Here is a 13,065-nt window from a genome sequence, read left to right on the forward strand (position 1 = left end):
TGTGCTCAGCCCTTGCTAAATGAACTGATGCCAGATATCGCAATGGGTGTGTCAGCAATGTCTTTAAAAGACAGAAGATTACCAGAGCTCACTGTCGACACAGAATTAAGCCAGACGGTCACAGAGGTAGGGCCCGGTCCACCCCAGCACATTGCATGTATTCAGAACAGACACATGCCCACTTCTCGAAAGAAACATGCAATAGAGCAGAAAATAGATGCTCGAGAAAATCAGCAGGAATATCCTGACTTCTATGACTTCTCCAATGCTGCATGCAGACCCTCCACTCCAGCACCCAACAGGCACAGTCCTTCACCTTCACAAGGCATATATTTTGGCCCAGATTTGTATAGCCACAATAAGGCATCACCAAGTGGCTTAAAGTCAGCCTATCTACCTTCCCAGATATCTCCTAAAAAACAAGAGGATTCTAGGAGGGAATACCTGCTCTGCCAAGATGGGCATCAACACAGACAAAAGAATGAGCCAATACACCTCGATGTCTTAGAACAACCTCCCCAGCGACTGGACTTGGCATTGGCAACCCAGGAAAATGCTAGTAATGGCCCAGTTCACATCAGGGGAAGAACAAAAATGGAAACCGATTTAACCTATGGGCTAACCTCCAACAGACCTTCGCTCTCTGCATACACCTCCGAAATGCAAGAAGAGAGACCCAGTAGGAGACTGGCAGATGATGAGCCATTGGAACATGGAGCACAGAGAAATGCAGATTTGGAAAGGGAAGACGCAGTAAGCAGAGGAAGGAGGTCTCCAAACAAACCAGACTTCCTGTATAAAAAATCTGCCCTATGAAAGCAACCTCCACTCTCTCTCTGTGCCTAAGAGTTGTAAACATGCCATTCTTCGCAACTTTTGGCCTGACTTCTGTCAGACAGATTCATTCATGCCAGCGGATAAATTCAGCTTTGCTCACTTCTTTTGCTTTATTAGAGACAGCATGTTATCAGTTTGTTTTTAATGCTGCTTCTGGTTTTATTTTGTGGGAAATTTTTTTTGAGCAAACTTAATTAAGCCTTTTAAAAAAAAAAAAAGAAAAAAAAAAGAAACAAACAACAACAACTGGTACCTTTTTTCTACAACCTGGTAGCCTTTTGCACCTGTACATCTATTTTAGTGTATTAGTTTTGTACTAATATGTTGAACTTTATTGTCACATTTAAAGGACTGTATTTTCATACTTTTGCATTTTCCCTTTCACCTACCAATTCCCTATGTGCATTGGGTTGCACATTATGAAATGTATTTTCTTATGAGATAGTAACAATGTGTTTATTTTTTAATTATAGGAATTCCAAAGAACAGCACATCAAAATACTACATTTTTAGTTAGATTTTGTTGTTTGTTTAGATCTGAAATCTTCCTGATTTTTACGACTATGGCAAGAATCCAGTCTAATGTTTTGTTTGAAAAGTTCTGGCAGCTGGTCTTATCCTTTTATAGCAAGCCCACTTCAAGAATTATATTTGGTTTTAAGAGTCCAGGGGGATATTTAGGAGTTCAAATTCACTGGGATTTGACAGTCTGATTCTGTTTGCTTTCTGGTTCAGTTGTGACCATGGAGAACTCCATGATCACCCAGAAGCACTTACTAGGATTGTTCATTTGCCCATGCAGATATAAATCTAGAAATACTGTAAAAATTAGAGTAATGACTTGTTCTTCCAGCTACCCATACATAGGGGTAAATGAAGAGCGGAGTTGAGGATTTGTGCTAGATCCTGGGGTGTGAGGAAGACAAGGCAGTATCTTTGCTGTTGCCTGAACGGTAACCCTCCACTTGAGAGGGTTCCCTCTCCAACAGAGGTGCTGGGGTGGCTGCTCATTGCCTTGCTTTCTCCTGCCTATGATTAAAAAAGGGCTTCACTCTTGGTGATGTCGTTCAGTGTTCCTTACCTGATCTGAAGTGTTGCTGACTTCATAGTTGCAGCTGTTCCGTGAACAAAATCAAAGTGAAGAGTAACTGCTCTAGCATCATGAAATGTGCGAAGCTTTAGCACTCTTAAATTACACTTCCATTTCCCAACTTTGCTTTTTTTAAAGCACAGAAATGAGATTCATCTATTAACATGGTATGAAGAGGGAATGATAGTGATCTGGGCTGCCTCTCTGCCACTGGGTTGGGGTTAAGCAATGCACCGGGTGTAACGGTTGCAAGTATTAAGTGCATCCTTAATACTTACCATGCAGTTTTTACCACAGATTGATTGCATTTAGGATAGGGATCTGATGCCACTGCAGTGTCGTGGTTACTGGTAAAGGCCTCTTTGTGTTTTTTTAAATGTAGTTTCTATAATGAAGAATTTCCCTGTTGCAGAAAACTTTAATCCTAAGTGTGACCTAAGGACTACTTTAAGGTTAGGTTGAGTTGTTTCCTGCCGTTCAAAATGCTTAATACTATTTAAAGAGAAACCTTGCTGCAACTTTACTTCTAGTTTTAGTTGGTGGCAGATTTTTACCTAACCTGTTTCATTGAAGTATGCAAGGCCTGGTAACAACACCACAATGTTATTGAAATATATCAAATACTGCGTTTCCAAATGACCAACTAGCTTCCAGAGAAATGAAGATATAAGTGTTTGAACCAATAAATCCTAATGTCTCCTGCGTATACATCTGTAGGCCTCCTGCTTCTGTGGAAGCTCTGCAGACACTCCTTTTGAGAGCAGCCATGGAAGGCCTGGTGTAGGATTGGAGGAGAAACTTAGCTAAACTGCGCAGGTGATGTGTCTTGTGGGTGGGGGGAGATGTTGGTTTTGTTGGGGTTTTGTTTTGGTGGTTTTTTCCCCCCTCTGACAGCCTTTTTAATCTGTTGTTTTTTTGACCACAGTCAAGACACTTGGTGGTCCTGGCCTCATCACCAATATGTATTATTTCCATGGGACTGCAGTGTAGAACATCGTTAAATGCGCGAAGGTGTCAGTGGGGGGACGGTGCTGCTGCAGGCTAGGGACTGAGGTTCACTGGGTTTCTTCTGTAGGCTTGAGCACAGTGCTGTCTGACTGCATAGCTCTAACCGGGCACTTGGGTCTCGTGCTCACCAGCATTAGAAGCATTAACTTTAATCACACACAAACCCCCTGAAACTCACTGCACTTGTGTCGTATGTATGTTGGTAGCTTAATTACTAAAAAGTCATAGCTGTCCTCAGAAGACTTACTATTCTGAATAATTTATTTTTACCTAAAATCGATAGATGTACTTTGAGAAAACTATTTTAGTTACCATAGTTTGATGTGGCACTGTGTGCCTGGACAGAGATGGGGCTGAAATCTACAGATGTAACTTCTAAGCTTGAGATTTGTGGGGATGTGGCTGATGAAGACTGAGAAGTTTTGAGGTTATGGCTTGAGGGAAATCATGAAATGCTTTGGCCTTCAAGTAAGCTGGTGAGAAATGCCTCGGGGAGGGGGGGGGAGACAGGACATGTCTGCATTTTAGAATACAAAATTGCTTCTGAAGTCTCAGAAGCTGAGCAGTATTAGAGAATAAAGTAGGTGCAAAATAAAAGACAAGTCCTTCTGAGGCCACAAAGACAATCAGGCCATGTAGACAATCTGTGTTTTCACTTGTATATTTTGAGTTGGGAAGAAGATAGCAGCTAACGGCAGCTGATTCAAAGTGGGAAAGAAGGATTTGTCACATTACTGGAACTGTATTTTTGTACTGCAGTGTAGGATTTCCTACTTAGTTGGACGTGTGGAGGGAGGGGAGAGAGACCATCTTTATTCTTCTTCATGGAAGCATTATTCAGAAGCTAGTGTTCATACTACATCTCACTCGCAGAATACACGTACCTGTGCTACCTGCTACTCTTGTTCTCTGCCTACTGAAACTTCGGTGCAGAAGCTCCTTGTTTACATGAAGCACTTTCTGATTAGGCTGGAAAGTAACATCTTTTCCTCCTGTAAATTTGATGGAGATAACAGATTACTGACTATATTTTGCTTGAGGGTAGAGGTATGAACATTAAGTTTTCTTGGATGAGGAAGACTTGTGCTCCTCATTCTATTAAAGAGAGCGCTCAGACTTTACTTTAGTGAGCAACATGCAAAAACTTCTTACTCCCCTTTCCCTGACCCCCTCCTCTTTTCCTTAATATATGGATGAATAACTTAATTCCTGAAACAGATTCTTCCTTTGAAATGTTTTGTTGTTCCATGGAGTTACTGTAGTTGTGTGTTAATAACTGCTGTGTTGATTGGCAGTTTCTTGTTGTATTTTTCCTGTTCTTGAGGAGTTTCATTTCTGAAAGTTATGGCTGTGGCCACCTGTACTTGTAAGCCTTGTTTTTTGGTCCTGGAATGTCCCAAATGTTTGTCTTATAGGTTCCTTTGGTTTGGGTTTGATGGGATTTTTTGGGGGTTAGGATTGGGGTTTTTTTTTTTTTGAATGAATACTGATGCTGTTTGAGGCACTGTTCTTTCTTCTAACAAGTATATGCTTCTGTGGTAGAGGTGGTGCTGAGCTCTGCTGAACGCAGGGAACAGCTGAGAGATAAAATTGTAAGACCGTATTTGGGGTTTCTGTAATTATCTGTACTGCCAGAAGGCAGCCCTGCCTTCGGCAACGTTACGGTTTTGTTTCTTGTCCTTGTGTTGTTACTGGTATAAAGTCAAGTGCCTTCAATGCTAAAGGCTCAGAAAACTTTCTTAAACTGACTTCATGTCCTATGCAAGTGTTTTTTCTACAACCTGCATAACCAGTACTTTGTAAAACTTGTTTACGCTTCAATTGTACATAGTGTTTTTTAAGAAAAATAGTATTTTATTTAGGTACCTCCAAACTTGAATTCTAGTCTTGTGTGATGCATTGTAAAACAACACATTTCTCTTTTGAGTACCATTACGGTTGTAAAAAGGTTTTCACTGGTTCTATTTTTCTACTGTTGCTGAGAAGCATGTAACATTGACTTTATCCTACGTATAGTTGGCATTTCAAATAAATGGCTTGTATAGAACGTGCTTGTGCGACTTCTTCCATGTAACTGTTACTAGCAGGCTGGCCGAATGGACTGTGCCACCATTGTCCCAAACTCTCTGACTGGTGGCTGGGGGAAGGAGTGGTTTGATACAAACCTTAAGGTGCCCTCTGATGGTAAAGGCTCTTAAAACCGACAAGGTTTGTTGTTCCTTCCGGAAAAAAAGTGCACGATAATGCTTTGAACATCAAGGATATGATACAAACCAGTGTAAAAAGAGGAATTAAAAATTAGTGGCACTGGTCAAGCAGCTTATTAAAAAGGAAAAGCACTTCTGTGAAATAGTTCAGTGAGCTCTTCTGGCGAGAGCTGAGTTGGCTGAGGCCATTCCCTGTCAAAGGCAGTAGGGTTGCTCGTAGTCCAGGCAGAGGGGCTTGGCCCTCGATTGAGGAAGCGTTTATTTTCTCAGCAGAGCGCTAAACAGACACTCATGACGTCCCCAGCATTCTCCTCTCGAGTTCCTGTTATCCTACATCAGCTGCTTCACTACTTCGAAGAGATGACTCAATTCACAAGTGTCATCCAGCAGCAGAAAATAAACTAGGCAAATTTAACATTTATTGGTGCAGGCTTTCTGTTCTTTTTGCCACTGTTCTTCAAAGTCTGCTAACTTTATGGAGACACGATGCCTCTTCACTAGGTGGGGGGGAGCCTTTAGGAAGAAAGCACAGCTGGATTGTTAGGGGCTGGGCCCAAGTACCTGCCAATCGCCTCGCGTAATCCTGCTCTGTGACTGTGGAACAGGCTGATGCCAAGAATGGCCAGTGCGTGTTGTCAGTGCTGACGGTGTGCTGTGCAACGGCAGCGGTAATAACTCCTTTTTGTGGAAATTGGTACTTGGTTCAAAAAAAAAAACTTCCTGCAACTGAACTCCTCCCTCTGTGCAGCCTTGCTGCTGCTTCTCGAGCACAGTGAGCGGTGGGACTGGGCCTTGCTGTCGATTGACCTGTGCCCTGGCAGCTGTTGCTTTTTTATATACGGGGGGAGAAGAGCACAACTTGGACAACCCAGGGTTTCTGTTCAGGGTGATTTGAGCTCAGAGCTGGACCCCAGGACAGCGCTGTCCTCTGGGCACCTTCTCCCCCACCCCTTTAGTGAACGACATGCTGTGAACTGCGCAGGATGGGAAGCATCATCCCATCCTGCCTTTCCTCCTGAAAACTGCACCTGCAAGTGGGAGGCCAGCCCTTGCTTCACACCTGCCTGCAATGGCATGGGCCAGCGTGGAGGCAAAGGCCTTGGCCCCTGAGATGTGTCTTGGCCACATGGCTCGAGGTCATCGCTGCGCTCCCTGCCTGTGTCTGGATCCTGGATGAAAACAAACCACTACAGCAGCATTTCAAAAAAACAAGACAGTACAGGTTGAACAGTTCTTTAAATTTTAGGTACTTTAATTAGGTATGCAGTTACAACTCCCGTAACAGTTGCTACAAAAAAAAAAAAAAAGCACATACAATACCCAGAGTTAAATTTAAAAGCAACTAGTCATTTTGCATGAAACAAACCAATGAACTGAGCCTCTACACTAGAACTAGCTTTTGTAAATAAAGTGGTCAGAAACAATTAGTAGGGAGAATGATAGATAAAGGTCCGATTTTCTTCTGAAACATCATTAACATGGAAGCGGAATAGTACCCCGTGGTAAAGAAATTCTCCAGCTACTTAAGCTACATAAAGCAGGAGTTTAAAATTAGAACTTTCTTAAAGTATATTTTGGGGTTTGTGGGTAAAGAAAACTAAAAACTACATTAGGCTCCAAACTTACGAAAAGTCAGTGTTTAATTGTAGCTAAGTGTAGATTCTTAAAAGTCAGTGAAACATCTCCTGTTTCATGATTATCACAGTGATTGTAAAAAGATCACACGTTTTATACTGTAGCAAAATGCCAGGATGCTGCAGCGTTTTCAGGAACATTTGTGAAGTACAGTAATTTGCAGTAGGCTAGTTTTTAAAATCAAAGCACATTACAAGTCCTGTAACACCCCCCCCCCGATGCTTAATTTGTATTTTAGTACCTCCTCCTAGATATTGTTTATGTTCTAGCGAGTGGATAAAGTTCATGTGACAAATTTTTGCATGTAAAACATCACTGTACAACATTAGAAACGAAGTTTTTGGGTTTATAAAAACATTTAGAACATTCTGTGGCATCAAGCCTAACCTATGATTTCTCTCCCATTTTTCGGCTGCCTAGGGAGCACCTCCACAGCTGAGCGCGAGCACGCAGAAGCACAGCGCTGTTCAGTTCACTTGATGTGACCCCAATGTTAGAATGCGGTTTCACCCAACAGCCACGATGACAACACGTGCCTGCTTTACCCTTTCAGGAGCTGTGCCTCCCTCTGCGTAGGAAACGGACGCTTGCTCTGTGCAGGGAGCCGTCGCTACAATCGCTACGCCCCGAAGAGATGACGCAGAGCCGTTTAAAGCAGGGAAGCAACGCGCTCCGCTCCTGCAAAGCACCATGAGTGCACATTGCCCGCCCTGCACAGAGGGAGGGCGGACAGGCCCCACCCAGTTCTAGCACAGCTACAGGCCCTGAGAGTAAGCCAGGGGCAAGGCTGAAGGGACTGCACGGCGACACACCGCTCTTGGACAAGCCATCCTCTCCCTTGAGACAAGGCCAGCTTTCACGGGAACGCAGAGTCGATCAGTACGGAAATCCCTGTAAATGCAATGTACCTGTTAAGAACACGTTTTAGTGGCTACAAATAAAGGAAGTGTAAGACAAAATGAAGACGTTTCTTGGACAGTTGGATTTTGATGAGAAGCCAAATACTGAAGATGCCTCTTCGGTTTGCCAATGAATGTGGTTTTCCCAGTTGTCCTTTCAGACCCAGACCCTCTCAGTCTAACTACAGTAGTACTGCATCCTGTTAGTCCGTCGTCTTTTCCGTGACTGAAATTCTTCAAAGAAGTGCTGAATATCTTCTCTTTTAACCACCTGGGGGAAGCAATATGAAACCCAAGTTATGGTACAGGAATTCAATTAAATGATCCTTTTTTTTTCTTGCATGCATCCCTCATGTAATACACAAAGCATGTAAAAGCAAGGATCCTGAAATCCCTCTGATACAGCTGGCAAAACAGCTTTCCTGTTATACCCAAAGAGATGATTAATGCCCAAATTCTATTATAAGAGAATTCAAACAGGGAAACAAGTTCCCCAAAGGCGGAACAAGCACATGGAGCAAAGCTCCTGATGGTTTGACCACTTGCTTTTATCATCAGAAAAATCAACACAAAGCAAGACTTTTACTAGCTCACTTCAGACTCAATGTAACTTAGTTACAATGTAACTAAGAATGGCGATTTAGCAAATAAGCCAACAAAATGTGTGTCTTGATTAATAATGGCATGCAAATTCCTCCAGAAAACAACTGACAAGACTGTTTGCCAATATTTAGTCAGTCCTTGTTCTTCTATGGGTTTAAATTCAATCCAAGAAAAAACATAAAGGTTAAGAGCTTTTTCCCCCCCGAATACTTTTCCTAGAGCAACAGAAGTGTCACTTAAATTTAAGAATGGCTCTCAGTACTTTATACACAGATTTCTGCAAGGTCCCTGTTATCTCTCAACAATGCCATTAAGGAAACACAACTTTTAAATTCCAATCAAATCAGGGATTTCTAATTTCTACTGCAGTACCAGCAACTCCCAAGAAACAGGGAAAAAATATTCTAATATAGCATCATAGTAACACCCACCCGCCAACAGTTCTTTAAAACACATTTTCTGGCAAACAAATTCCGCGAGTCGTGCCTTACCGTTCCCTCATCTGCAAATCTCCTGAGATAGTCAGTCAGTTCTGTCTTTAAATCATTGTATTCTGGATGGAGAAGTGAAGGCAAAGGAAAGAAAACAAAAAAAAAAAAGAAGATATCCAGCTTTAGTTTAACACGGGCTCAAGAAAACAACTTGTTCTACCTTCCTCTTGTCATTCGTTAGATTTACTTGAGACAAATCTAGGTTTGAACTGGATTATAAATAATAGCAATAAAAAGAAAGCCAAGTCCAGGTAAACACAAGAAGCCTAATATTTATCAGACTAGCCTATGCAGTCTGAATATCTGTTCAGGTGATCTTTGGAGAAATGTACAGAAGTTCAGCGAGTGAATTAGTACAATTAATTAAAAGACTGCCGCTTCTCCCAACTTCCCGCTGCAAAAGCACCCGTGGGCAGTGGTGGGAAGTCCCAGACTGTAACTCAGGACTGGGCAAGTGTCCTCGCCAGAGTGCAGGCCGCCCACTCAGGAGAGGGAAACACGGCTCCAGTTATAAAATACCTCAACGCTGCCTTGTCAATACACTCTGCGGCAGAGCTGCCAGGCAGCACCCTGCACCCCAGCTTCACAGTGGCTGGCACTCCCCCAGACAACAGGAGATTGACAAACAACAGAACAGGGTAAGATAACTAAGCCAGACAGCAGAAGTGTGAATTAATGTTTAAATATTCACATTAGAAGAAATTACCATCAATACAGTACCTAAGATGTTAAATAGGGGAAAAGCTCCCACACCATCTAGTTCCGCGATGTAAATTAAAGCTGTAACAACAGGCCAGAGAGGACAAACTTCTCTAGAGTAATTCTGATTGAGGCGTGCAATCTGTCATGCAGACTTCTACACGTTACTTCAAAAATAGTTTGACACCACATTGCAAGACCAGATACAAATCTCTTATGGGAAACTGTTCACTTGAAGAGTTAAGGCAGATTCTAAAAATGAAGTTGTATTTACCACAGATGAGTTCTACTTGCTGTACTCTGTTCATGCTGTTAAGGGTGTCCATTAAAGGATCTCTCCTCTCTGTTTCTTGGTCGCTGGTACCTTTGTTTTCGTAAGCCAAGACAGTGTCGCATTCATCTGTCAGGAACTGGACTTCAAGCTCTGAATACATTTTCTGGAGGATAAAGTAAAATTTACTTTTACATTACAAAACTTCTCAGATGGAGATGCTCTCACCCAATCCTTTTTGTGTTCAGTATCACAAATAATAACAATAAAAATAATAATGTAAATTTTGTATCCAGCATTTCGGACATCTCCCCATAACAACTTCCAAAGCGATACTGGATTTAAGCAGCAAAGAAAATATAAACGTTTAGAAGCTCCTCCAAAGGATTCAGTATGTTTCTTCATGTGGGGTGGAGGGGTTTTTAGGTGTTTATATATGCAGGGTAAGAACATTTACACAGATTTATCTACAAGCTTCCCTTCAAAAGATTCTCTGGGAGCTCCTCCCTGCTTCCCCCACATCAATGACGGTAACGAAGAGAGAATTCATACCAAACAGTCTTCACAGGTGCATAATTTGCTTCTCCAGTTTGATGGCCAAAAGGTGGCAGTATCTTTTTTTAAAAATTGCTTGGTTTGGAGTTCTTTCAGCTTGCAGACTGGCTCCTCACTCTTCGTAACTACCTGAATTAAAACGAGAACATTCAGTGCTTTATAACATCACTTCAAATACACTGTTTTTTTCAGCATGTCATTTTCCTTATGCAAGATTTTTGTTTTGTCTCAGACACACTTATAAACAACCCATATTACCATTTCATCCACACGAGGATTCTGATGTGGTTTTAGTGGTTTCCACCGGAAATTTCTGTAGAAATTTACCGCAATAGCCATAAATGTTTACGAAATCAGAGCTGGACTATCATGCAAATGCAGCTACAATGCATAATACCCCTGTATTAGAACAAACTCAGAAGTTACCTCAGTGTAAAGGCCAGGTGGCTGACAAGAAGGGATGGATCTAACCTATCTGCAAACAGACGTTACACCCTGGTCACCCACTTCTACAAGCGTGTTCCACAGCCTACACTGTGCTCCACAGAGACTGCACGTTTGAGGTGTCACTGACTGAAGAGGAACACAGAAACAGACTGAAAGCATTTACCTCTTCACTGAACCTATACAGAAAGAGGTGGGCTTTACTTCACCTATCATCAGTACGAAGATGTACAGGACAGAAAAGAAGGTCTGTTTTACCTCTGGACAGGCAGACCCAGAGCTAGTGGATGGTTCATTAAACTGTTCCATTTGCTTTTCCTCCTTTGTTTCTTGGTGTTCCACTCCACTTTCTTTTTTTATTTCTTTTTTCTGCTCTTCACTTTCCTCAACCTTCAGGACAATCCCTTCATCTTCAAGGGAGTTCACTTTGGTCAAAGCAGGAACTGGAAGATACATACCCATGTAAGTGAAATTACCATGCCAGACAATGTACAGGCTACCACAGACGTTCTCTCTGCTTTACAGTGCAGCGTCAAAGAGCACCCAGATCACCTCGTACACTGCAGGGTCCTGGATGTATTCTACAGCTGCCCAAAGACACAGTGACCTAGGTATACAAAGAAACCGCGCCCTCTTTCACCATAGTGTTCTTCACCTCTCGTACTCCTATTCTAAAATACTCTGCTTCCCAAAGTCTAAGCCCTAGGAGAGGCAAAAGGGTATCACAATTTCAGATAGTTCTGTAGTAAGATGCTGGTCCTTCCCAACACCCCTTGATAGCTATGGCAGGTTCAGTAGCTGTTGCGTACTTTTTTGCTGACTTTGTGTCAGAGTCCTTCATTTTCTTCAGACACACACATCAAAAACTCCATGACAGATTAACTACACTAGCCACTTTCTTAATTAAAACAAGGAGTTTTTCTGATGTCAATTCAAATGTGTGCCCTGTGATATAGCTGGTTAAAAGGAGGAAAACCAAAAACAAACAAAAGAAAACCATTCTGTACTGTATTTACGTTAGAAGGAAGAGAACTCCAGGTAGGCCAGCTTGGAATCCTTAAAATTACCATTGGAATTTCTGGCACATAAGAGATCAATCACCATTTGATAGAAGCAACATTTAGGAGACTACGTGAAACCAGCTCTTTCCACAGAAATCAAGTCATCTACCCTTCTGACCCCACTCAGACCAGATAGCAGACAGAGGCTGTCCTGAGCCCCAGCTCAGGTTTTACACATTCATTTCAGGTCGCTCTATCGTTCACTCTTTGCTGCTCAGAGCCTCTTAGGCTCAGCTCTTTGCCTCATTGCTTCCCTTAGGATGGCTCCTCAGTTCTTTAGATCTGTTTAGAAATTAAGTTCCTTGAGACAAGTATTAAATCTTCATCCATCTATGTGCTAGCACATCTTTGATAAAATAAATAAAAGAGTGAGCACCACAGAATTAAGATTTAGGAAAAAGAACTGCATTTTTTTTTACAGAACAGTTACTGCAGTGCCGCACGTTCCACTGCTGAAGGTGATTGTCCAATATAATAAATATTATTTCTCCAACCACTTAAACAGCATTATGTCATTAATCAACAAAGTATGAAAAATACACGCTAACGAAATACTGGCTCAGATATTTTAATTTTCTTTACCTGCTAATTGCGACGCATAGGCCCACAGGAAATGGCAGTGATTCATGCAGGCTTGGCACACCATTTCATGGAAGTCTCCACTTTCAGGGGGGACTGCACCAAGATGCTGTCAAAAAGAAACAGGCACGCAGCAGTGAAGCATTCACTGCAAATTAACAGACTCAACTCTAGGTTTAGAGGAAGTAAAACATCAACTGCCATCACATATTCAGCACAAGCATACACTCCTGCTCGCTTTCTACAATGATTATCGGTATAATTTAAAGACTGGAAAAGCTGATAAAAATCCCAGGGAAAAACTGAAATAATTCTCTCTTTGCCTACAGCCTTTTATGCTTTCTACATAACCAGAAACCTCAGTCCTATCTTTATCTCATTTCTAAACGATATTCTTCTAAACTGTCCTAAACATAGGACAGGTGAAGATAGCTCTTGCACACTGCATATTTAAACTCTTAAATAACTTTTTATGATTGCTTCCTTATGTGTAAGAGATTGTAAGTCTTCATATTGAACACATACTGAACTTGAGAAGAATTAGGTCCCAAAGCTCTCCATAAACTGATGAGAACTATTTAGGCAATTAAAAGCACTTAGCGGCTTTCTTGTGAAAAGCATTCTTGCAAAGCTCACAATATGCAGCATAACATTCTTCATACATACATTTATACAAAAGAATCCTA

At 41.8% G+C, this 13,065-nt stretch overlaps 2 protein-coding genes across 3 annotated transcripts in view; one reads left to right on the forward strand and one right to left on the reverse strand.

The window, feature by feature from the left end:
* BTBD7 (BTB domain containing 7) overlaps positions 1–4,982 on the forward strand; it is a 44,450-nt gene extending 39,468 nt beyond the window's left edge. Inside the window, 1 exon segment of the mRNA XM_075151191.1 lies at positions 1–4,982. Coding sequence (XP_075007292.1) covers positions 1–816 — 816 coding nt within the window. The 3' untranslated portion in view covers positions 817–4,982.
* The window catches only part of UBR7 (ubiquitin protein ligase E3 component n-recognin 7), a 14,783-nt gene continuing 4,552 nt past the window's right edge, over positions 2,835–13,065 (reverse strand). Inside the window, exons 6-11 of one of the 2 annotated variants that reach the window (XM_075151192.1) lie at positions 12,383–12,488; positions 10,998–11,182; positions 10,293–10,424; positions 9,744–9,906; positions 8,771–8,832; positions 2,835–7,947 (exon numbers count right to left, since the gene is read on the reverse strand). In XM_075151192.1, coding sequence (XP_075007293.1) covers positions 7,855–7,947; positions 8,771–8,832; positions 9,744–9,906; positions 10,293–10,424; positions 10,998–11,182; positions 12,383–12,488 — 741 coding nt within the window. In that variant the 3' untranslated portion in view covers positions 2,835–7,854. The remainder of the gene's footprint in view (positions 7,948–8,770; positions 8,833–9,743; positions 9,907–10,292; positions 10,425–10,997; positions 11,183–12,382; positions 12,489–13,065) is intronic. The other variant, XM_075151193.1, reaches the window with a different exon arrangement.

Source organism: Calonectris borealis, chromosome 5, assembly GCF_964195595.1.
Source record: "Calonectris borealis chromosome 5, bCalBor7.hap1.2, whole genome shotgun sequence".
Classification (NCBI taxonomy): domain Eukaryota; kingdom Metazoa; phylum Chordata; class Aves; order Procellariiformes; family Procellariidae; genus Calonectris; species Calonectris borealis.